Source organism: Candida parapsilosis, contig 005809 (assembly GCF_000182765.1).
Source record: "Candida parapsilosis strain CDC317 annotated contig 005809".
NCBI classification, from domain to species: Eukaryota; Fungi; Ascomycota; class Pichiomycetes; order Serinales; family Debaryomycetaceae; genus Lodderomyces; species Lodderomyces parapsilosis.
Window position 1 is genome coordinate 2,872,715 of NW_023503281.1, and position 22,953 is coordinate 2,895,667.

General features: G+C 37.9%; 15 protein-coding genes across 15 annotated transcripts; 9 read left to right on the top strand and 6 right to left on the bottom strand. All coding sequences in view use genetic code 12, as the record gives it.

Moving 5' to 3' along the window:
- Positions 1-246: 246 nt before the first annotated feature.
- ARO8 (bifunctional 2-aminoadipate transaminase/aromatic-amino-acid:2-oxoglutarate transaminase) lies at positions 247-1,725 on the top strand (the record flags this gene model as incomplete). Its single annotated transcript, XM_036810319.1, has 1 exon — positions 247-1,725. The coding sequence occupies one exon, from the start codon at positions 247-249 to the stop codon at positions 1,723-1,725; it is 1,479 nt and encodes a 492-aa protein (XP_036666868.1).
- Positions 1,726-1,866: 141 nt separating this feature from the next.
- Positions 1,867-4,801, top strand: HIR1 (Hir1p; the record flags this gene model as incomplete). Its single annotated transcript, XM_036810320.1, has 2 exons — positions 1,867-1,903; positions 1,965-4,801. 2 exons carry the CDS (start codon positions 1,867-1,869, stop codon positions 4,799-4,801), a joined length of 2,874 nt encoding a protein of 957 aa, XP_036666869.1.
- Positions 4,802-4,856: 55 nt separating this feature from the next.
- On the bottom strand, positions 4,857-5,633 carry CPAR2_213470 (GET complex subunit; the record flags this gene model as incomplete). Its single annotated transcript, XM_036810321.1, has 1 exon — positions 4,857-5,633. The coding sequence occupies one exon, from the start codon at positions 5,631-5,633 to the stop codon at positions 4,857-4,859; it is 777 nt and encodes a 258-aa protein (XP_036666870.1).
- A 645-nt stretch (positions 5,634-6,278) lies between these two features.
- CKB1 (casein kinase 2 regulatory subunit) lies at positions 6,279-7,259 on the top strand (the record flags this gene model as incomplete). Its single annotated transcript, XM_036810322.1, has 1 exon — positions 6,279-7,259. One exon carries the CDS (start codon positions 6,279-6,281, stop codon positions 7,257-7,259), a length of 981 nt encoding a protein of 326 aa, XP_036666871.1.
- Positions 7,260-7,344: 85 nt separating this feature from the next.
- CPAR2_213490 (J-type chaperone) lies at positions 7,345-7,995 on the bottom strand (the record flags this gene model as incomplete). Its single annotated transcript, XM_036810325.1, has 1 exon — positions 7,345-7,995. One exon carries the CDS (start codon positions 7,993-7,995, stop codon positions 7,345-7,347), a length of 651 nt encoding a protein of 216 aa, XP_036666872.1.
- A 194-nt stretch (positions 7,996-8,189) lies between these two features.
- On the top strand, positions 8,190-8,888 carry CPAR2_213500 (U2-type spliceosomal complex subunit; the record flags this gene model as incomplete). The annotated part of the gene is made up of 1 exon (XM_036810326.1): positions 8,190-8,888. The coding sequence occupies one exon, from the start codon at positions 8,190-8,192 to the stop codon at positions 8,886-8,888; it is 699 nt and encodes a 232-aa protein (XP_036666873.1).
- A 1,475-nt stretch (positions 8,889-10,363) lies between these two features.
- Positions 10,364-11,185, top strand: CPAR2_213510 (uncharacterized protein; the record flags this gene model as incomplete). The annotated part of the gene is made up of 1 exon (XM_036810327.1): positions 10,364-11,185. The coding sequence occupies one exon, from the start codon at positions 10,364-10,366 to the stop codon at positions 11,183-11,185; it is 822 nt and encodes a 273-aa protein (XP_036666874.1).
- Positions 11,186-11,551: 366 nt separating this feature from the next.
- MUQ1 (ethanolamine-phosphate cytidylyltransferase) lies at positions 11,552-12,840 on the top strand (the record flags this gene model as incomplete). Its single annotated transcript, XM_036810328.1, has 2 exons — positions 11,552-11,624; positions 11,699-12,840. The coding sequence occupies 2 exons, from the start codon at positions 11,552-11,554 to the stop codon at positions 12,838-12,840; spliced, it is 1,215 nt and encodes a 404-aa protein (XP_036666875.1).
- Positions 12,841-13,103: 263 nt separating this feature from the next.
- STF2 (Stf2p) lies at positions 13,104-13,361 on the bottom strand (the record flags this gene model as incomplete). The annotated part of the gene is made up of 1 exon (XM_036810329.1): positions 13,104-13,361. One exon carries the CDS (start codon positions 13,359-13,361, stop codon positions 13,104-13,106), a length of 258 nt encoding a protein of 85 aa, XP_036666876.1.
- A 1,632-nt stretch (positions 13,362-14,993) lies between these two features.
- SOD6 (Sod6p) lies at positions 14,994-16,124 on the top strand (the record flags this gene model as incomplete). Its single annotated transcript, XM_036810330.1, has 1 exon — positions 14,994-16,124. One exon carries the CDS (start codon positions 14,994-14,996, stop codon positions 16,122-16,124), a length of 1,131 nt encoding a protein of 376 aa, XP_036666877.1.
- A 167-nt stretch (positions 16,125-16,291) lies between these two features.
- On the bottom strand, positions 16,292-17,704 carry CPAR2_213550 (arginyltransferase; the record flags this gene model as incomplete). The annotated part of the gene is made up of 1 exon (XM_036810331.1): positions 16,292-17,704. The coding sequence occupies one exon, from the start codon at positions 17,702-17,704 to the stop codon at positions 16,292-16,294; it is 1,413 nt and encodes a 470-aa protein (XP_036666878.1).
- Positions 17,705-17,933: 229 nt separating this feature from the next.
- Positions 17,934-19,127, top strand: CPAR2_213560 (transcription factor IIF subunit; the record flags this gene model as incomplete). Its single annotated transcript, XM_036810332.1, has 1 exon — positions 17,934-19,127. One exon carries the CDS (start codon positions 17,934-17,936, stop codon positions 19,125-19,127), a length of 1,194 nt encoding a protein of 397 aa, XP_036666879.1.
- Positions 19,128-19,710: 583 nt separating this feature from the next.
- On the bottom strand, positions 19,711-19,947 carry RPL38 (60S ribosomal protein eL38; the record flags this gene model as incomplete). The annotated part of the gene is made up of 1 exon (XM_036810333.1): positions 19,711-19,947. One exon carries the CDS (start codon positions 19,945-19,947, stop codon positions 19,711-19,713), a length of 237 nt encoding a protein of 78 aa, XP_036666880.1.
- A 315-nt stretch (positions 19,948-20,262) lies between these two features.
- Positions 20,263-21,159, bottom strand: CPAR2_213580 (mRNA splicing protein; the record flags this gene model as incomplete). Its single annotated transcript, XM_036810334.1, has 1 exon — positions 20,263-21,159. One exon carries the CDS (start codon positions 21,157-21,159, stop codon positions 20,263-20,265), a length of 897 nt encoding a protein of 298 aa, XP_036666881.1.
- Positions 21,160-21,435: 276 nt separating this feature from the next.
- CPAR2_213590 (peroxisome biogenesis protein) lies at positions 21,436-22,911 on the top strand (the record flags this gene model as incomplete). Its single annotated transcript, XM_036810336.1, has 1 exon — positions 21,436-22,911. The coding sequence occupies one exon, from the start codon at positions 21,436-21,438 to the stop codon at positions 22,909-22,911; it is 1,476 nt and encodes a 491-aa protein (XP_036666882.1).
- Between the last annotated feature and the right edge of the window lie 42 nt (positions 22,912-22,953).

Here is a 22,953-nt window from a genome sequence, read left to right on the forward strand (position 1 = left end):
GGTAATCAAAACTATTGATTAATGGAGTAATTTGATAACTCCGGTTCAGGCAATAAGCGCTAAAAGTGCGCGGTAATCTTTTTTTTCTTTCTTTAGTGGAGTCAAAAACTCTCCGATTTCAAATACGAAAAATTTAGTCATAAAGATACGAAACTTTTTCTTTTATAAGGACTAGCTCATCCAGTATCAGCAAGTACAACCACTTACTGCACTATTACAAACATCTAATTTATTTAAGACAACAACATGACTAAAGACGGTACTCAAAACGCTAAGGATTTGACTCATTTGTTATCCCCAGAAGCCAAATCAAGACAAAATTCACCTTTGAAAGATGCTTTCAAATATTACAAGTTGCCAAATATGACCTTTTTGGGTGGTGGTTTACCATTGTCTGATTATTTTCCATTCAACAGAGTAAGTGCTGATATTCCCACACCATCTTTTCCGAATGGGATTGGCGCACCATTGACTGAGGAAAGTAAAACCACTATTGAAGTGTTTAAGAAAGCTGACCAAAACAAACCAAATGAAATTGAATTGGCTAGGTCTTTACAATATGGCTACACTGAAGGTCAACCAGAATTGACTGCCTTTTTGAAAGAGCACACTGAAATGATCCACAAGATTCCTTACAAAGATTGGGATTTAGTTGCATCGGTTGGAAATACCGAATCATGGGACTCTACATTGAGAACCTTTTGTGCTAGGGGAGACTCAATCTTGGTTGAGGAATACTCCTTTTCCTCAGCTTTGGAAACTGCCAATGGTCAAGGTATCAATACTGTTCCTGTTCCTATGGATGATTATGGTATCATTCCAAGCGGGTTAGAAACTTTGTTATCCAACTGGATTGGCAATAAGCCAAAGTTGTTGTACACAATTTCAACTGGTCAAAATCCAACTGGATCTAGCTTAAGTGCTGAGAGAAGAAAACAAATTTACGAAATTGCCTGTAAATACGATTTCATTATTATCGAAGATGAGCCATACTATTTTTTGCAAATGGAAACTTACACTAAGGACAAAAAGGCGAGAGAAGGTAAAACTGTACATGAACATAAAGAGTTTATCAAAGCTTTGGTGCCATCTTTCATCTCATTGGATACTGAAGGTAGAGTTATTAGATTGGACTCTTTCTCCAAAGTTTTGGCACCAGGATTGAGATTAGGATGGATTGTTGGACAAGAGAAATTATTGGAAAGATATGTCAGATTGCATGAGGTTTCGATCCAATGTCCTTCAGGTTTAACTCAATCAATGACAAACGCATTGTTGCAAAGTTGGGGGCAAAAGGGTTATTTGGACTGGTTGATTGGTTTGAGAGCAGAATACACTCATAAAAGAGATGTCGCCATTGATGCATTGGAAGAATATTGTCCAAAAGAAGTTACATCTTATGTCCCACCAGTAGCAGGAATGTTCTTCACCGTCAATATTGATGCATCCAAACATCCTAAATTTCATGAATTGGGTGAGGATCCATTGAAAATTGAAAGTTTGCTCTATGAACAGAGTATCAAACAGGGGACATTGATGATTCCTGGTTCGTGGTTCAAATCTCAAGGTCAATCAACTCCTCCACAAAGAAACTTGCCACAAAACCCAGCTGCAAAAACACATATTTTCTTTAGAGGAACCTATGCTGCTGTTCCGTTGGATCAATTGGTTTTCGGATTACAAAAGTTTGGTAAAGCTGTCAAGATTGAGTTTGGCTTAGATTAAAATATGAGATAAAAATGTAAGCTTTGTGTGTAATAATATAAAATGTTCTGCTTATGTTCTGCTAGATGCGAAAATGCGATTCTTGTATAAACAAAACAAGACTTAAGTAGGAATAACATTGCACCCGTGTCTTTACATAGAATGCAAATCTTGAAGATACCCTGGCTAGGGCACAAAGGTATGTTTCCTTCATCTATGATGCTTTACGCTTATTATGCTCCTTACTAACTATCCTGTAGCTGAAAATAAAAAAGTGGAATGTTATACAGTTACTATCAATTCACAAGGAACCCGACTAGCATCAGGCGGTCTTGATGGTTGTATCAAGATTTGGGACACCAATACTATCAATCTGTTTTTCAGAATCCTGGACAAACCATACAACAAAAACAAGAAACCGCAATCCGGTGCCTCAAGTGCCCCCGGTGCTGATGTAGATAATACGCCAGACTTGCCTGATAAATCTCTACGTCGACCACTTTGCTCCATGTCGAGACACAATGGTGCTGTCACATCATTGAAATTTTCTCCAGATGGACGATGGTTAGCTAGTGGGTCTGATGATAAAATTGTTTTGATTTGGGAAAAGGATGATTCACAAGCACCAGTTACATTTGGCGTTGAGCAAGCAGATTTAGAACATTGGACAGTGAGAAAAAGACTTGTGGCACATGATAATGACATTCAAGATATATGCTGGTCTCCTGATGGGAATTTATTAGTCACTGTTGGACTTGATCGATCAATTATAATATGGAATGCATTGACATTTGAAAAGATTAAACGATACGATATTCACCAATCAATGGTTAAAGGAATTGTGTTTGATCCTGCCAATAAGTTTTTTGCCACTGCTTCCGACGATAGAACTGTTCGAATATTTCGTTATTACAAGAAAATGAATGAGTACAACAACTATGAGTTTCAAATGGAGCATATTGTCATTGACCCGTTGAGAAAGTCACCATTGACTTCGTATTTCAGAAGAATGAGTTGGTCGCCAGATGGTCAACATCTTGCCGTACCTAATGCCACCAATGGACCCGTTCCTTCAGTGGCGATTGTAAATAGAGGTAACTGGGGGTCAGATGTGTCATTAATTGGGCACGAGGCGCCAGTTGAAGTGTGTTCATTTTCACCACGGCTTTTCCAGATTGATGCAGAACAGAATAAAGATGAACCTAAATTTCAAACCGTATTGGCTACTGGTGGCCAAGACCGTACATTGGCCATATGGTCTACATCTAATTCTAAACCCATAGTTGTGTGTCAAGATATTGTTGATAGTTCAATTACTGATATATGCTGGGCTCCAAATGGTGAGACTCTTTACTTTAGTTGTTTGGATGGATCGGTCACATGCGTTAGCTTTAATAAAGGAGAGTTGGGCCAGGTTGTCAGTGAGGAACTAATAGATCAACAGTTGAATAGATATGGTGCTGATAGGGAATCAACAATTTTACCTGAAAGTGTTGAGCAGTTACGGTTGGAGGAAAATTCGACAGAAGCTAGGGCAATTGCCATTAGGAAAATGATGCCCATGGAAACAGTCACTGGCCAATTTGAAAAGTTGGACAAAAGTCATGGTGCTGATCCAGCAAAAGCAAAGCCTGCAGGAACGTCACCACCAGCACCACCACTAACACCAGTTGTTAAAATTGATGCGTCCAGGCTACGCAAACAAGCTGTTTCAATGACTAAAACCGGTAAAAAGAGGGTGACACCTTTGCTTGTGTCGTCTTCGTCTTCGTCGTCGTCGTCGACTAACGTGACTCCAACCAAGACAATTGTCCAGACCGAATCCAAGAAAAGGAAGTTGCACTCTAATTCAAAACTATCACAGTCGAATTATGTGTTACCTCGACGCGGGTTTCAAACTTGCGTTTCTGGATTCAAAGAACGAGACTCCTTATCTACCTTGGAGCCAGAACAAGATGAAAATAATGATAATTTGGACATTGGTGGTGTTAATGCATTAGAGGAAGAAATAAATACACCACAACTTTCAGAAGCAGCTTTGAGAAGACACAAGAATCGTCAAAAACGAAAATGGTTAGAAGCAAAGTACCCTCATTCATTTAAGCAAGTGTCGCATTTGCCAGACTCCTTATTTGTAAACAATTCTTTACAAAATATTTCAATCAACAGAATCTATAAAGCATATGCTAATAATAAAGAAATCCTGGCGGAGCTATCTAGAGGATCAGCCATAGATTTTGATGAAGACTTGATGTTTTCTGTGGTTGTTAATAAAGCGGTGCATAACCGAGAAGCTAATGATGTTTTGGGTGAATTGAAGGTGGAGAAGATTACAACTACTGTTGAAGTTCGAAACGGAAAGCCATGGCATGAAAACGCATTGGAAAATGATCGAGATTTTGATGATCCCACTAAAGTGATTGTCTACAATGACCGGGATGGTGAGAATAGACAATTTACATTGTTTTTCCCATTTAGAATACAACTGGTCCTTCCTATCATCGATGACGGCCACTTGAAATATTTTGTGCTTTGCTCCTTCAATGGCAGTATACAGATTGTTTCAGCCAAAACTGGTCGGTATATCTTCCCCACCATTGAATTACTTGAAAATGTGATTTCCATGAAATATAGCAATGAAAAGTTGCTTGTTTTAACCAGTTCGGGGCTCTTTTATGGATGGGACTTGAAAATGGGGAAAGTGTACATGAACAAAGTTTCAATTGCTACAGTTGTCAATGCTTTTGATATTCGGGATCGGAAACATGTGATCATGCCCAATGTCAAAGCATTGGAGATGAATCCCAATGATGGGACGCCATACATTTTGACTGACTTTTGTAGCGATGTATTTGGCTATTCGTTGGATTTAGAGTGTTGGACAAAGGTGATTAATTCATGGTATTTCAATGTTGGAAAGCAAAAAGTCACGAGTAATGTTATAGTGGAAAGGGTGTACACTAGTCTGAGTCTAGAGTTTAAAGAGAGTGTATTACAGGGGAATATTTACATGTATAAATTTGACAATGATGCATCTCGTATATTGCGAAACTCAATGGTGAATAGAAGCAAGGAGATGATGGCGTTGATTCAGTGACTCAGTAACAATTTCACATACAAGTTATAGACCATTCCAAAGTAAAATGTAATATTTAACCATCAACGATATTCACCTCTTTAACCTTTGGCTTCTCTTCGACTTTCACAGGGGTTTCCGGTTTATCAACTTTCGCTTGAAATGGGAAAGAAACCATAAAGATTAAATCACTCAAGACATAATTCACAGCAAACATCCAACACGTTAACCCAATGGTCCCGGTCTTAAAAAATGGTAATGCCAACCACCATTCAATATAATGAGGTAAAATACCCACACGAATATAAAACAAGCTTGTCTTTCTCAACAAGACTCTCATTATCCAAATTGGTAATACCGTACTTATCCAAATCAATGAATTAGTCAAGGAGTTTACTTTTGTCTTGTCAACACTAATACTCTCATTCAACTCTTGCAATTCCAGCTTCAATTTGTCCAATTTACGATTCAATTTAGTCCATTTTGCATACTCATCTTGCGCACTTATAGATCTTTGCTCATGAGTTAAAATTCTAATCTCATGCTGTTTTGCTGCGTATTCTTTAATGGATTTGCTTTGAGTTAGCAAGGGTGTTGATGTGTAGAAATTCCAAACGATGGATTGGATTGTGGATTTGCCTATCAAGGTAATCAATTTCTGTAATAGGAGTAGTGTAAATGATGTTATTAGAATCGTATATGGGTTCAAGTCGAGTGAGAACATTTTTTGGGGGAGCGGGAGAATGATCGATGAAGGAGTAGTAGTGGTGGGTACGTTGATTGGATTTTTCAGAACTGCATCAAATGAAGTTGTTTTTAGACTGATGTCGGAATATAAAGTTTTGTGACACATGACTTTTAACGACACTCCATTCAGAGGAAAGTATACACATAGGAAGTCAATGTCTCTCTTAAAAAAGACTACAAACAGTTACACTTTTTGGTTTTTGAAGTGATACAGTAGACTCCTACATTACCACCCAATCAAAACCGACTTTAGCTTTTACTTGTTCTAGTTACTCCTCTTTTGCAAAAGTGTGTAAATAATACAGTTAAAAGTAGTGTGTGTGTATGTGTGTGTGTATGCCATTAAAATTTTCTTGCCTTTTAATGCAGAGAGACGACGAAAAAAAAAAAAGGATTTTCTCTCTGTCATTAGATAGAAAAGTGTTCAAGAGAAGAGGATAAAGAAGGAAGGTTTCCGCAAGTCGTTCTTAGGTATCCCCTCATTCATTTAAAACAGGCATCGTCAATTTCATAATCGCTTGAAGATACCATATTAGTATTACGTGTTTGCTTGTACAGAACAATTATAGTGTTTCACGTTATTCTCACGCTTTTTTATCAATCAGACGCACACACTCATCTTTAAATCTTCAAATTAAAGGCGCTGCCCACCACCAACATAACCACCATCGGCACAGCGCACATATAACTTACCCAACTATTATCATCATTGTCTTGCATAACATAATCAACTACATAACTCCACAATCAAATGCCCAGTGACCTAGAAGACGATTACATATCTTGGATTCAACAATTTTGTGAGGTTTTCGGTCATGATTACTTCGTACAAGTATCACAAGACTTTATTGAGGATGACTTTAATCTAACAGGTTTGTCCCTGCAAGTACCGTTTTATAGAGAAGCATTATACACGATATTAGATTATCAAGTGGAAACAGCTGAAGATCACGCCAATACCAACAACAATAATAGCATAAGTACAAATAACAACAACAACAACAACAACAACAGTAATAGCAATAATTCACGAGGGGCAAACAGTACGGGGAATGGTAACAACAACAATAGCGGCAGTAACAAAAAGTCATCTAGCAATGCGCCTGAATTACCTAATAAAGCCCTTTTGGCACATCTGGCTGAATTACTATATGGATTAATCCATGCGAGATATATTGTGTCTAAACCTGGTCTAACGGCAATGGCATCAAAATTTGAAAAAAATGATTTCGGCTCATGTCCGAGATACTTTTGTGATGGAATGCATTTGATACCGGTGGGGTCAACCGATGTACCGGGTCAAGAAACTGTTCGATTATATTGCCCTTGTTGTAATGACATTTACATACCCTCAAGCTCAAGATACTTGAATATTGATGGAGCTTATTTCGGCACCACTTTTCCTGGGTTATTGGTCAAGATGTTTCCCGAAATTGAAAATCAATGTCGTATAAGAATAAGCAAATTTAGTGCAAATGATTTCGGGTTGAAGTTGTTTGGTTTCAAAATCAATGAATTGAGCTCAACGGGGCCAAGAATGAAATGGTTAAGGCAGCATCCAAAGACTGAGGAAGATAAGCAAGAATATGAATATTGTGAGTATAGTGTACCAAAGTTGAAATATTTGGACGGAGAAGGAGGAGATGACGAAGAAGATGCCAGTATGGGTGAAGAAGAGGATAATATGGAGGAAGAAGAAGATGATGATGATAAAACCATGGCTAGCGAGTAGAGAAGAAAAGAGAAAAGGAATAACTTGGAAAAACTGGAGAAAATATATGCATAAGTGTGATAACCTATAACTATCTCCCTTTTTTCTAATGAGTCAAATGTACTGGTTTACCTGGTTCCCAATCCTTGATACCATTCAGTATATTGACCCAATATTTCAATTTTATAGCATCAGTAATCAACTCATCCCAATCTATAGGCTCCTTCTTTAATTCCAGCTCAATTTTCTCTTCAGCTTGTTTTATACGATCATTGTTTTCATCTTCCAATTCATCCAATTCTTGTTCCTTTTCAGCAAATTCCAATTGCTCATGAGCTTCCATCACTTGTAACAACATTGACTTGTACGCCATTGCATTTGCATCACTAGAGTTTTGAAATTTTGCAATCATTGATTTCGATACTGCATCGTCGGTTATATCTACTCCATGCAACAATTTGATTAGATGAGCCAAGCGTAAATATGGATTACGCAAATGAGTAAATGCTTGATTGATATTCAGTGATGCTATAGTATCTGATGACACATCCGGGTGATTTGAGCTTTGCAAAGTACGATACTCTTTACGGAGTTGTTTTTCATTGATAAAGAATGGATCTTTTGGTGGGCCACCCTGAGGGAAATTATGAGGAAATAGTTTGAAGTATGATGGTGTTGCTTCTGTAGAGAACCACACCCTTCTGAGAGCGGTGGTCAGTTTTGGTTTAAGTAGCTGGTTGATTCCTTTAAATAACATCATGTCCTGTCAGTCAAAGCTGTAGTAAGTGATGACCTGGAACGAGAATGCATAGAACTGATGCTTAATCATGTGGATTTTTGTTTGTTCGGTGTAAGTTGCGAAAGTTTTTGAGGATGCGGAAAAAAAAAAAAAAAAAAAAAAGATAAATAAAGCCGAATAGTTGAAATTTGACTTTGCCATCCCATACTCATATGTTCAAGAAAAGAGTCGTCAAGGATCCCACTAGCAGCTTCAAGAGAAAAACCACGGAGCTTGGAAATGATGATCCAGAAGGCACGTTCACTCCGGAGGAACGAAAATCGATAAAACGGTCAAAGTTGACCAATGCTACTGCATCCACACCACCAAGAAAGATTTTACCGACGTCCACATCTTCTTCGTCATCACTGCTACTACCGAAAGCTGAAAATGACAATGAAGAGTTGCCCCCAGTGGCCACTGTAGCAAAGACGTCATCGATAAAGCCGGTTCCTGAAAGTATCAACATCACAACAATTATGGATTTTCAACCTGATGTGTGTAAAGATTTCCAACAGACGGGTTATTGTGGATACGGTGATACTTGCAAATTCCTTCACATTAGAGATGAATCAAAACAGAAGAAACCAATCAAGAAAGAATGGGAAGACGTAGTCGCAAACAACGAAAACAATAAGAAGAGCATCAAGATCAACAACTCCCTAACTTCAACCATACCGTTCAAGTGTATACTTTGCAAGAAAGATTACCAGAAACCAATCAAGACTCAATGTGGTCATTTATTCTGTCAAGCTTGCTTTTTGAATCGGTTTAAAGTGCAAAAGATATCCAGTTGTGCTATATGTAATAAAGATGTTGAAGGAGTTATGATTCCGGTGTCGAAAAAGGAGTTGAATGAGTTGATTGGATGAAACATTTTAGGTGTTGGGAGAATAAACATTGATCAATCTATGCTATGGTGACGAAAGCTGCCGTGTTGTGCTTGGTTCACGAATTGAACAATTTGCGGCTCTTAGAATAGCAATTCCTCATATGGCTAACAAACACCATGTATTGCTTGATTGTCATAATCACGTCAATTTACCGAATTCTTTGGAAAAAGCGATGACGCCAGGTGTTTTGCACCCTTATGAAATGAAAATCATTTTTAACTACAAGGATGATTAATGAACAAATTTGGGAAATCCTCGTCTACTTTTAATATGGCTGGAGTTTCTACAACTCTAACATGACGTACAATCACAGAAACACACGTGTAAACCATAAAATGACCCCATGTGTGGATGATTATATATTCGTCGTCACGACTCCAAAATACGTAAATTTGGGAAAAATGATATCTCTTTGAAAATGAGGTCCTTCACATAGTGATAATCAAATACCAAATACTTTTTAAAATACTTGTTTCCAACCTGTGGGCCAAAGTTGATAAATAAAATATCACTAAAGAGCCTCTCCAACATTATCTTTTATCCAATCGTCTTTCATTCTTTTTCCCGTGTAAACATACAAGGAATTTTCCCGGGGTCGTCATTACTTCAATCGCTCCTGTGCTTGTAGCTATACGATATCCAATGCCACTTTGAGCTAGTAGCTCAATCCATTATCGTTGTGAGAGAAATTTAAGCCAAATTATGATTGTTGTTCTGGGAAGACACCTCAAATTCTGCTTTATTGGAAGCACTCTGATGAGATTCTCAATTGGTAAGCCGTGAAGTTCCATGGGTGTATGAGTTGATCCTCTTTTTCTATAAAAGAAACGGCACGTTGTTGTATAATTGTCCCTTTCTTTCATAGATTACGTTTAAGGAAAGTACAAGGTAGCAGAAGTTTTGATGCCCCGTAATGCATATTTAAAGTGTTCCTCTACCATTTTAATAAAATAGTGTAGTTTTGCTCAAGAGCGTTTTTTAAAACGGGATTTATCGAAACCATCACGGTGTTTTGGTTTTAGGATTGATGTAATAACCACAATGTCCCGGATGGTGATTGTTGTGTCGAATTTAAGTGCGATAAGATCAAAGATGCCATGCTTCTTGAGGTTTTGAAAGTCCCCATACTTTTTAAGAAAGGGAAACGGGATCTTTCTGAGCAATGTCTAACATCTTTCATATATTGGTAAGTGAACTTGCGAATGTGTATAAAATCAATCAACCAGGACAGAAGAAAATAATTAAGGTGTCAAAATACTCCGCGACAATAAAAAGATATCACAAGCCACAAAATCGTGCCAAATAGCAAAAACTTTTAGAGCCGACTTCTACAAATCATAGCGCTTCGACTAACTCATTCTTTTTTATTCACGCAAGGCTTGTAACCCTACTATCAAGTGAATACAAATCAGTAATCATCTACGACCTTTTCATCTATTCCCCGATAAGCTAATATGTCACAATTTCAAGAGCAACTAGAGAATATCCCCGGGTATGGTATCGTCATGGACAAATTTAATGACTACGCCGAAGATCATTGGAACAACACTGACCCATACACTGATAAAACCACTGGCAAAAAATTGAAGCTCCCACCCGATATTACTACAAAGCAGGAACAAAAAGCGTGGGCCAAGATCCAATCTATGGCCTGGACCCATGACAAATGTCTTTGTGGATCTTGTGGCGTAGGAATGGATTGTGGGTTAGGACTCGTACCATTTGCCGTGTTTTTCTTTCCGGTGTTGGGTCCTTTAGTCATGTATTTGATCCACATGAGATTGGTTTCATTAGCCAATGAACAATTCCATTTGCCAAACAAGTTGATGGCTCAAATGCAAGCCAATATTGGATTTGATTTATTGATTACATTCCCACCGATAATTGGTAGTTTTTTTGGGTGGATTCATCAGTGCTCGACAAGAAATGCCGGAATGATTTATTGCTGTGTTGTGAAGATGGCTAAAGAGAGGCAAGCACAGGGTGGAGTAAAGTATAGTGGGAGTGGTGTTACTGCTGGAACCTATGGTGGGAGTGAAGCACATTTTGGTCAAGCGCAGACACAAACAAGAGGTATGCAAGGCGGTGGGTGGTCACAGCAACAGCAACAACAACAACCATATTATTCATATGATCAACAGAGGAATGTACGAGGTGGACAGTATGGTCAACCACAACAGCCTAAACCGGCTTATACGCAACGTCAACTGAGGAATAAACGAAATGCGCAAAATTCCATCGAAGTTGGTCAACAACAACAATCAGGGTTTATATAAGGGAGGAGATGGTGCAGTCTTTGTAGATGTATATGTATTTTACATAGTTGGTTCAAAAAAGAAGATGATTGCAATCGGGTGACTCACTCTGTTGGTTTTAAACAACAGTACGTGTGTGTGTAGGGGAGGGGGGGGATTGACTTGTTGTAGCTGGCAATTGGTGAGTTACTTTTTGCATCTTTGTGAGGCTGAAACAAATTCTAGCGGGGCAACTGGTAGCTGCTGTCTTTGAGTTTTGCGCGTGCCTGTGAAAATATGAAAATTACCTTTTTTGACGTCTCTTTTTTGGAAGTTTCTACACATTCTTCATCATTGTTTGCACGCTCTTTTGCCACAGATAGTTGCACCGTTACTGATTTCCCCAATATGTTTGAAAGACCAGAGGGAATTGAAAATTGTCGAATTTGGGTCGATGGCTGCTTTGATTTCGCCCATCATGGTATGTTTTTCAAATAAGAATACTGGATCTTTTTTAGAAACCGTCCGTGAATACTAACCCTTTTTGTCTTGTAGGACACGCAGGTGCAATGTTACAAGCACGTCAATTAGGTAAAGAGCTCTACGTTGGTGTTCATTCCGATGAAGAGATTCTTGCCAATAAGGGACCCTGTGTCATGAAATTAGATGAACGAATGACTGCCGTTGATGCCTGTAAGTGGTCAACTAAAGCCATTGCCAATGCACCATACGTCACCGACCCCAAAGTCATGGATGAATACGGATGTAAATACGTTGTTCATGGAGATGACATTACAACTGATGCCAATGGTGAAGATACTTATCAAGTGGTTAAAGATTTAGGTAAATTTGTTGTTGTTAAACGTACTCCCAACATTAGTACTACTGATTTAGTTGGAAGAATGTTGTTGATGTCCAAGAACCATCATTATCATGATTTGAATGTGGCCAAAAACTGGCAAAAATTGATTAACGATGGTGATAATTTGGACAGGTTTACGCAGTATGCTACTGATGAAACCGGGTTGAAACCGGGTGCTGTTGTCTATTTAAACACTCCCGATGAGTTGAAGACGATTGTTGAACCAAGTAAAACAGTTGCGGAAAAGGACAACACTAGAGATGAAGATTCCAAATATGTTTACATTGATGGTGGATTTGATTTATTCCACCCAGGGCATATAGAAGTATTGAAGCTAGTTCACCACCGAGCTCAACAATTGGGAGCTAAAGTAATTGTTGGAATCCATGACGATTTGACGGTAAACAAATACAAAGGATTAAACTACCCCATTATGAATATTTTTGAACGATCATTGTGTGTATTACAATGTCGCTATGTTGATGGGATTGTTTTGAATGCACCGTATGTCCCCACGAGACAATTTCTTGCCCGCATTGGCAATGTGGTTAAAGTGTATCATGGACCTACTGATGTTGATGAATCAGTTTATGATGAAGTTGCCAAAAAGAATGAAGATAATGGTGGTGGTGCTGGTGCTGGTGTTTATGAAACTTTACCTAAACATAAATATGATCATATGAGTACTGAATTTATTGTTGATCGAGTGTTGCAGAATAAAGCTGTTTATGTTGAACGACAAAAGAAGAAAGGATGGAAAGCAGAGATGGAGAAAGTGTTGGAAGCTAATGAACGAAACAAGAGAAATGCCGAGGAAGGGGAGCTAAAAAATTAGTTTTCAAAGGATGGTTACTGAGTGGTTTGGTCATATAGAGTAGGTGTCATTTCTATCATTATAAACATCATTGTGATTATATGAAATCCTTTCTATACAAACAAAAGCTCTTATATACAAAGAAATTGTAATTAAATCATATAACACCTCATCAAATCATCAAATCATCATCATCATCATCATCATCAAAAAAAAAAGAAAAACATCGTAGCAAGTGGTGTATGTCAAACGTCTCTCATTACAGCTAAATCCTTGTTTTTTTTTTATGCAAATTTAGCATCAATTGAATTATTCAATTGCATCAATTTCAATTCATTGACATCATGATTGGAGTTTCTTCTTGTACTCTTTTTGTTAAACAATGTGTAATCGGATTCATCACCATCTTGACCCCAATTGTTTCTGCCAGCACCGTTTTTCTTAATCTTGGTTGGGTCAGTGTTGATGTAACCGTTATGAGTAAACCATTTTGGTTCTTGGGGGCGTTTTTCATGGACTGTCCATTTCTTTGTTTTTGACATGGTATTGTAAAGTGTTGATATAGTTAGTTAGTTAGTATATATGAGTTAGTGTGTGTGTGTGTGTGTGTGTGTAATAGTTGTTTGTTTCTTGATGTATAAAGAAGGTAGTGAAGGAAAGTAAGTGGTATTTGGATTTTTGGGGAATTTGCTCAAGTATTTATAGTTTTTTGTCAACAACGGGGGGGAGAAATGTTGTTGAGATTGTTGAAAAAAAGTTGTATTACGTATTACGTATTACTTTTATTTGTGTGTGTGTTATATAACTAAAAAGTGTGGAGTAGTAAAACACTAAAAGCCTTTTAGATGTTCCTTCCACTCAACAAGTATTTTTAACAATAGATAAATAGATAACACTCAATTTCAAGGTGTATACAGTCTACGTGTATCACACCACACTTTACACTTGTAGTGTATATAGTGACTCATTTCATCAGCCAGCATTTTGCCATCAATTGAGTGACCCTCAGTAGTTGACTGCTGATGGTTGGCAAAATCAGGTGGTGCATATTGATTTTTGATCACTGATTCCATTGCATTTTTGTGTTTTGTTTTCGGATGAAAGAACGACAAAAAAGGAGAAGTATGTGCTACCAGATGCTCTTCAGATAAAGGAGAGGGGATATATATATACTAAGGCATATATTGTCATACGTTTGTTGACGAAAAAAAAAGAAATCAAATTTGAAATTGGATTCTTCGATTTCGGTACTTTGGTGATGATACGAATTACTTCTACTTTAGCTGTGGGCTTGTGGACACCAGACTTAATCCTACAATCAGTCGGAATGCTTTTTACTCACCAACTTCATCCTCCCCTCCCCTTTTTCCTCTTTTATCTCTCGTAGAAGAGTCACGCGAGAATTAGTTTTTGTGTTTTAATAGAAACAAAAAAAGGAAAACAGTTGGAAAGCCCAAACTGGGAATAATAATAATAATAGTACAAAGCGCATTCGGAGGGCTTAACTAATTGGCCTGTTCCGGCCACCGTTGTTCTTCAATAACCCCAACAGGTTTTTTGTTTTGTTTTGTTTTTTTGTAAACCAGTACACTCAACCAGCTAATTTCTTAGGAGAAATCACACACATTTTAGAGCTTTCCACCAAGTTGAATACTATACTTCAAGAGTCAGAGAGTAACTCATCAAAAAGATAGGTTCTTATTTTTTAGAGAGGGTTCACTCGTACTTGTCTTTGTACACTGGGAAACAATTCTGTTAATGATTACCCTTGTCTTTGCAAATGCTACAGAAACTTTATGTTACAAACTCTCTACAATCTCCAACTCTTTTGCACTAGTCATAACCAAGTCTGTGATGTCGCAAAAGTCTAGGTGATTATGGCCATGACTGTTAATGGCCAGCTGAATGCTTCAAGACTGTTGATACTATGTCTTTATACGTTTGAATGGCGTTTTCGCTACCAGGTTCAAATTTCCCATTTTTTTTGTTTTTTTTTTTGGTTGTTTTTTTTTTTTGCAACTTCTCCATAACAAAAACACCATTCTATCAGAAAAAACTTAATACATTTATATACAACTCTATAACATTCCAACATTTCCATAACACTTCCCTTTCTTCCTCTCTTTCCCTCCTTTCAGCACAGTACCATCAACAACCTAATCTTCCTCCCCACCATGAAGTTACTTTCATCCATATTCTTTCTCAGTCTCACTTTAGCAACAACTTGTCTATCAGATAAAGCTCCTAAAATCAAAAAGAATCCCAAAAACATTGTCGCCATTGCTGATTTTCCATTTGGTGGCAATAAGGATATCAAAGGAAATGTTGTCTTTACTTCATCAGGTAAACATGTAAATGTTCACGTTGACATGACTGGATTCCCTCATAATGAAGGTCCATTTTATTACCATATTCATGAACGATCAGTACCGGAAAACGGCAATTGTGAAGCTTGTGGATTGCATTTCAACCCATACAACTCCAGTCCTGATTGTCTTGCTCAAAAACATGATGGGTATTGTCAAGTGGGTGATTTATCAGGTAAACATGGTGCTGTAAATAGTACTTGTTTTGAATTCAAATTCACTGATCCATATTTGTCATTAAACAAGAGATCAAAGAGCTATATTGTTGGTAGAAGTTTGGTTTTCCATTATGCAAACATGACGAAATTGGCTTGTGCTGATATTGAATTGGCAAATGATTTGCGCCTTCAAAGTTTAATGGATGAATATGTTCAAACTGATGATACGGTACAAATAGCCCAGTTGAAACAATCATTGGATCAAGGTTACTCTTTTGATGCTTTGGAAGCTTTGAGAAATGAAGTGTATGAAAGTGAGGATGATGAAGTGACGAATGAGTTATTGCCACCATCTTTGGAACAGGAAATCAAACAGCCAAATGAAGAACCAGCAGCACCGGTGATTATTGATAACGAGCAAAATGACAAAGACAATTCGGAAGATCTTTCTCGATCAAAGAATTTCAAACACATCTTGCAAGACGTCAAAGTGTTGCCGCAAAAACTAGTCAACAAAACCAAAAATCATTGGTCCAAAGAAGACGAGGGCAAATTTGGCAAAACCAAATTGGACAAGTTAATTCATCACTCATCAATCGATTCACCAAATTCATCGGAATTGAAATTGTATCAAAACCAAACCAATGTCACCTTGCATGGAATTTCTGAAGATTGTTCACCAAATTCAAGTTCTGCCTTGTTTGCAACCTTGTCAACTTCGTTTCTTTATGCAATGATGAATTCATTAATGATTGGGTTTATCATCATGTTGTTGATATGATTCTGTTGAAACCAATATTGGTTTTGCAAAATATTGTTTTCTTTTTTTTACTCTCATCCCTTGGACGTCATCTTCCTTTGGAATTCCCATCTCAAGTATATATTAATATAAGATAATTGATAAAGCAGAAAAGAGCACAACATCATTCTCTTGTGAGATTTTGTCCCCTATTGTAAGATCATGGTTGAGTTTTGCATCTTTTCTAACCCAAACAATCTAATACAATCAATGTAAAAGCCCCTTCCTTCATGATTCAATTTGCCAAATTGGAATTTATGTACCCCACCAAACATGTTGATCTTGATTGGTGTGTCTTCATCAATGACTTCTTCATCTAACCACAGTAGTATCTTCAGTAATGGAATCAACCCCGGCATCACTTGTGGCAACTTGTACTCATCAGTTCTACCTATATCATAATCACTAAGTAGTTGCTTAGCTTCTCTCTTTGCATTAGCATAAACCTCTTCCCCACCATACAAATCCTCAGCTGCATTATAATTAACTTCACAAATTGTTGCAGATTTAGCATGCCCCGTAGCTTCACACTCCGACTCTTTCCCCTGTTTGGTTTCACCAATGGTTCCAATAACAAATAATCGACCATTTGCCAAGTATGGCTTCACATCTTCTATGGGATAAAACGTCTCACTACAAACATCAAGCACTTCGCCTCCAAATTTAGCCTTGTAGTTCATCTTGTCACAATCTTCAATATAATATCCCAAGTAGTACCAATCAAACCCCAATGCTTGACACATTTGAACTTCATTGATCCCCAGAATAGTCCCCAATGACAAATGTGCATAATCGGGATCCCAAATGAAATATATTGATGATATCCCACTAGGTAAGAAATCCAATATGGAAATTGCAATTAGCTTGTCATTGAGATAATAGCATGCATGAGTAGGACCAATTCTTTTCTCTTGACTATTTACGGACCAGTTGTTAACATCAAGACTTTGCCATTGCGCATCAATACCGCGTATCTCATCACTTGTGAATGGTGAGTGACAAAGAAACCTCGTGAATGATTTCTCAGTAATATCATCGGGATCATCATTATGTACTGCCACTTGATATTTCTTGTATAGTTGAAATTTTTCTTTACTAAACTTTGATGGTTCATACTCGATTTTAAATGTCGTTGATTTCAATTGTGCTTCCACCAATCGATCCAAATTGAATGAATTCTTCACCACAGGGCTCAATTGCGATTCATCAGGGACAATCTCTTTAATAAACTTGTTGATTGCCTTGCGTTGTTTCTTTGTTGGTTTAAAATATGACATATTGGTACGAATTGTATACAAGCGACAACACGTCCTTAGTAAATCACTCTTGTATAAAAAAGTTCCTGATCGTCTGAATCCCTGATTTATCAATTCATCATAGTTCTGACACGTCATTGATGTAATTGTAGACCCCACCATTATCGATTGCTTGTCCCTGCCACGCTGTTGTGTCCCCGTTGATGCTGCTTTTGCTTGGCTTTCCAATGCATAGTAGTCCTGTTTAGTATCATTGCAATATCCGCAATGTCTCTCCTTTATATACAACGGAGCTGAGAAGATCATAGTACAATGGTGACGGTTATGTTGGGTCACGATGTGAGACCCTTTTAAATATGTTTCCTTTGTCGCGACACAACTCTTTCTTTTTCTTTGCCATTTGAAAACATTGCACTCAAGTTACGACACCCCCTTACTCTTCCCTTATCTTTATCGAGGGCAGGAAAGGACACTCATCACTCACTCGTTTCCACATACGCAACACTCCATTGCATATCACTCTAACCTATCTACTATGAGCTCAGCCAAGACGAGTCCCGTCAAAAAGCCCACTCAAACTCCTGAACCCAAGAAAGAATCTGGCATTACAACAACAAATGGCACTGACGACGCCCCTCCTTCTACGACGAGTGAATTTGATGAAGACCCATCAATCCTCTCTGACCCAGAAGATTACTTAGAAGAGAATGAATCACTAGATATGAACTTGAGCCGAGGTGATCAAAAAGTGTGGCTTGTGAAGTTGCCCAAGTATTTGATGGAGAAATGGAATGATCCCGAATCAATGAAGAAAGGCAATCAACTAGGAAATGTTAAAATTCGTAAAGACCCCAAAGGTAAACTAGAAGTAAAGCTTGTTTTAGAAAAGAAGGAAGCTGATATCCCACAAGAATATGATATCAAAATGCTCAATACGCAGGTTCGTAATTCTTACGCCTTCACAGAGGAGAACTTGAAGAAGTTTAAACAAGAATTGACTGAAGTTGGTGAAATGCCCCAACAACCAGTATTGAAAGAAACTGACGATAAGAAGAAAAAGTTTCAGCCAAGAAGAAAATTCAAATATTTCCGAGTGCAAAAGAATGGGGATGGCTCCGATGGACAACCAGTTAAAAAGTACATTCCATTCGTTAAAACCATTCCTAAAAAGACTAGTCTTTTGGGTAAAGTTGTTCACGATTGTTCTATTGTTCCGTCAAGAAGAGATCAAAACTACTCGGCATTAATCAAGAGTCGTGATGCTAATATTCAAGGTCCGCCACGACCAAAAGTCACTTTACTTAATGAGATCCCTGGAGTTATTCAATCAAATGCTGGCCCTTCAATCAAAGGTAACAATACTTCTGTGTTTCTTAAATCTACTCAACCCAAGAATAAAGCTGATGGTAGAGCCATCAGAATGCCCAAACAAGATCTATTGGACTTGTTGTTTAGATTGTTTGAAGAGTACGAGTACTGGTCTATTAAGGGGTTAAAAGAACGAACAAAGCAACCGGAATCGTACCTCAAAGAATCATTGGATTCAATTGCCATATTGATTAAAAAAGGTCCCTATACTTCGAAATGGGTGTTGAAGCCTGAATACAGAAAATTAAGGGATGCTGAGAGAGCAGCAAGGTTAGGACTCAATGATGACGACCAAGGTAAGGAGAATGAAGATCAAGCGGAAGGGGACAATGATGATGAGGAAATGGAGGATGTTATTTGAGCAGAGACCTCTTCTCTATAGCAAGTTGGTTGATTAGATTCATTATATACTGTAATGAGATATAACACAAAAACATTTCTCAAGTAGATATCGTTTTTTGAAGGTTAACTTACGTGTATTGAGTAGGTCTAGTGGGCGGTACTGAGGGAAGTATAATTATCAATCTGCAGAAGAAGATTGGATACACATGTTCCAATAAGGTGTATACGGTCAGGTGTGTTAATCTAATGATCAAATTTAGAAAACACAAGAGAGAAGAGGATTACAAATCGAGCAGTTGTACAATTCAGAGCACTCCGTTTAAGGATACAGAGACTGGTCACTGAACAGAGCTGTTTGGGTTGTTGCTCACATTGGACAAACTTGAGTAAAAACAAATCCCATTCGTCCAATGGTCCAAACTCAAAAGCTCTTAATCCAAAACACAATTACTCGTCCAAATCTCCTTGTTTGTACTTGTTCGTTCTCCTACATTACAACGCTCCGTTCTCTCTAGTAATGCAAAAAAAAATTATATATCATTCCATTAAAAAAGTGTTACACACATTCCCATCATCATTCAAATCTCCATTCAACAAGTCGTTTATAAGTTGGTGATTTTCAAAGTTGGTGGCAATGATTGTTGCAATTTCTTGGCTTTAGTAGCATCGTTGACAACCAAAGTGTATTGATATTTAGAACCTCTGACTTTGAATTTAGTTTGTCTAAACTTTTTACCATTGGCGTTGATCTTGGTGTTGACTTTGACAATAGCTGATTTGACGTCTGATCTTCTAGCTAATTCAACAAACTCTTTTATGTCTTTGATTTCCTTGGCCATTGTTGTATAGTGTAGGTTGGTATGTGGATGGTTAACAGAGGTTTCGTTATCAGAATTTAATTTTTCACCCAAATTACGAGAAGGATTCGTGGTGATTTTTTTTTCTCTGTTGATAGTGACGGTCGTGTGAATGTCAAATTAGGGCTCAGCCCTAAAAGGTTACCGAGTTAAACACCTATATTGAGCTAAACAAGGTGGAGCATAGAAGACGAAACAGAAGGACATATGTAACTCATTTAAAGCTATCGAAACTCCCACTACTAGAGCTACAATATACTGTGCGATGTTACTATCGGCTGCAAATTATCGGTAGCGCTATACACCAGACTGATTGTACCTTCTCTCCTTGAAGTTGATGAGCCTCTTGACACTTATGATCCACTTCCGTGTTAATTCGTTCATCATGATGTTACTGACATTCTTACTTCCCGTGATCCTCAGACTGGAGCTTCGTGCGTGAATTCCTACATTAACAACACCAATTGGCCAACAAACATTACCAATGCTCAATTTCATATAACTTTCATTGGCTTTATTGAATTGGTTTGATTGTAGGTAATAGATTATAGTTGACAATGAAACGAGTGCTTCTGTTGGGATCTTGCCACTCCTCAACTTGTACAAGAGATTAACAATTCCTTTTTTCGTTTCTTTTAGTAGTGAAGCATCCTCATCAGACTTGTTATGCTGTGAATCCCATTCTCGAATGATTTCTTTCAAGTATACCCGGATCTGGATTCGTAATTGACGTTGATTCTGTTCTGCTTCGATTATGGAATTAAGGGTGATGGTTTGCTTCAGCGGGTCTTGATAAAACGGCTCTTCCTGATCAAGCCAATCTTTATACTTTTTATTTCGGAGATCTAATTGCAACAAGTACTGTAGCTTTCTCGATTTGTCGTCCTTGGTCAAGCTGCTGTCGTATTCGTTGTACTGTTTCAATTTTTCATCGATTTCGGATTCGCTCAATTCATTCTTCCTGGGGTTAGACAAGACAAATTCAGCATCTGGCGATAAATCTGTGATAACACCGTTCGGATTCGCTTCATTTGTTTCTACAGCACCATCCTCATTTTGCTTATCTATTCTCTCATCCCGTAGTCCAAAACTCTTGTCTGGGTTGTGTTTTACTCTTTTGGACTTGTTGAAGCTTTTATGTGACTGCTTCTTTCGCTTGTTGATCTCTTTTGATAAGATGTTGGAGAAATTCATTGTCTATATCATATAAGCGTGATACGTTTGTGGTTATACATTGTATGTAAACTCCACTCAACGTTTGATGAATATCACAGGCTATTTTGGTTGCGCTTACAACAGAAAAATCACAATTGATAAAAACCCCCAACATTATTTATTTTACCAACAGCAACTACTTACAAGTGACTACAGAGTACAAATTGTTGGTCGCATTCAGGTATTAGGGACCTGAAAAAATCCATATCCAATCCATCTATTCAATTCGTCTCTTACTACACACTTATATCTAGCATGTCAAGTTCTGACAGTACCGCAAAAAAGCCCACCACCAGATCAAATTCGGATACTCAATCACGGCTTGACAACATTGCCAACACTCTAGCAGATGCTGGAAACACAAGTGGTGAGTTGAGAGCCAACTTTGCCTCCACCGATGAATCATCCAAAAGCAAGTCACATTCTGAAGACAAGAAACTACAATCCTCGCCATTGTTGTCATCCACTCCACCAGTTGTGTCGAAAGCTCTTGTCAGAGCATACCCGTATTTATTAATTATAAATAAATTACTAGCAATTGCCACTTGGACTAATGAGGATTACTGGGTAAATATTGTTCTCGTGAGTTTATATGCTTTTGCAGTGTTGTATTTTGAAAACTTGGTGACATGGTTTGGTCACTTGATAATTGTGGGTGTAATTACGTTGTTTGCATTGTTGAATGAAAAGATTATTGAGGAAACAAAAGTGAGTCCCACATTGGATGATGTGGTTCATGCATTGACTGCAACTTGTATCAAGGCAGATATGTTGATATTTCCCATCACTTCGTTATCATTGACTGCTTATGATATCAAGAGACTTTTGTTTACAACATTGTTCCTTACTCCTATTTACTTGATAATCACATTCTTATTGATCAAGCCTCGTATCGTATTGTTGTTTACGGGGTTATTTTTGCTTACTTACCACTCATCCTATTCTGTCGTGATTAGGAGAATAGTCTGGAAGATCAAAGCTGCTAGAGTCATTTCCTTTTATTTGACAGGATTGGATTTATCACAGTCGAGGAAGAACTCGTTATTTGCAGCTGCATTTGCCAAGGTACAAAAGAACGAGAATGTCGATAACCCATCAAACAAACCTGTTCGATTTACCTACGTCATTTATGAGAACCAAAGAAGATGGCTTGGAATTGGTTGGACGTCAAACTTGTTATCTTATGAAAGAACGCCTTGGACTGATGAGTTTTTGAACGAAAGCAGCTCAATCGATACGTTCAAACTTCCAAATGCTGCAACTGATGATACAAACTTGTCGAGCGACCCCAATTTACAAGGAGCAACTTGGAGGTGGGTAGACAAGACTTGGAGATTGGATTTGACTAATGATGGGGCCATAACTTTGCCAAGTTCCAAGCGATCAAAGACAACAGCCAATCCTTCAACGGATGAGGGGTACATTTACTACGATAATGTATGGAAGAAGCCATCTACCGAAGACACATTTTCCAAATATACAAGAAGAAGGAGATGGATAAGAACTGCGGAGTTGATCTACAGCAACAATACCAACACCAATACTAACACCAAAGCATCCACAATTGAGGAGAATTTGGAAACCATAACTGATTCGGTCAAGTCCACTGGGGTAGATACACAAGCTACAAGTCCTTCGAGAACTAAGAATTTGAGATTTGCTGAGGAACCAGAGTCAAAAGAAACCAATGCAAGTGAAGCAGTAGAAGTTACTGATAAGAAGAGTATATAGTAGTAATGAGAAAACAACTGCATCGGCATTAGCCACAATGTA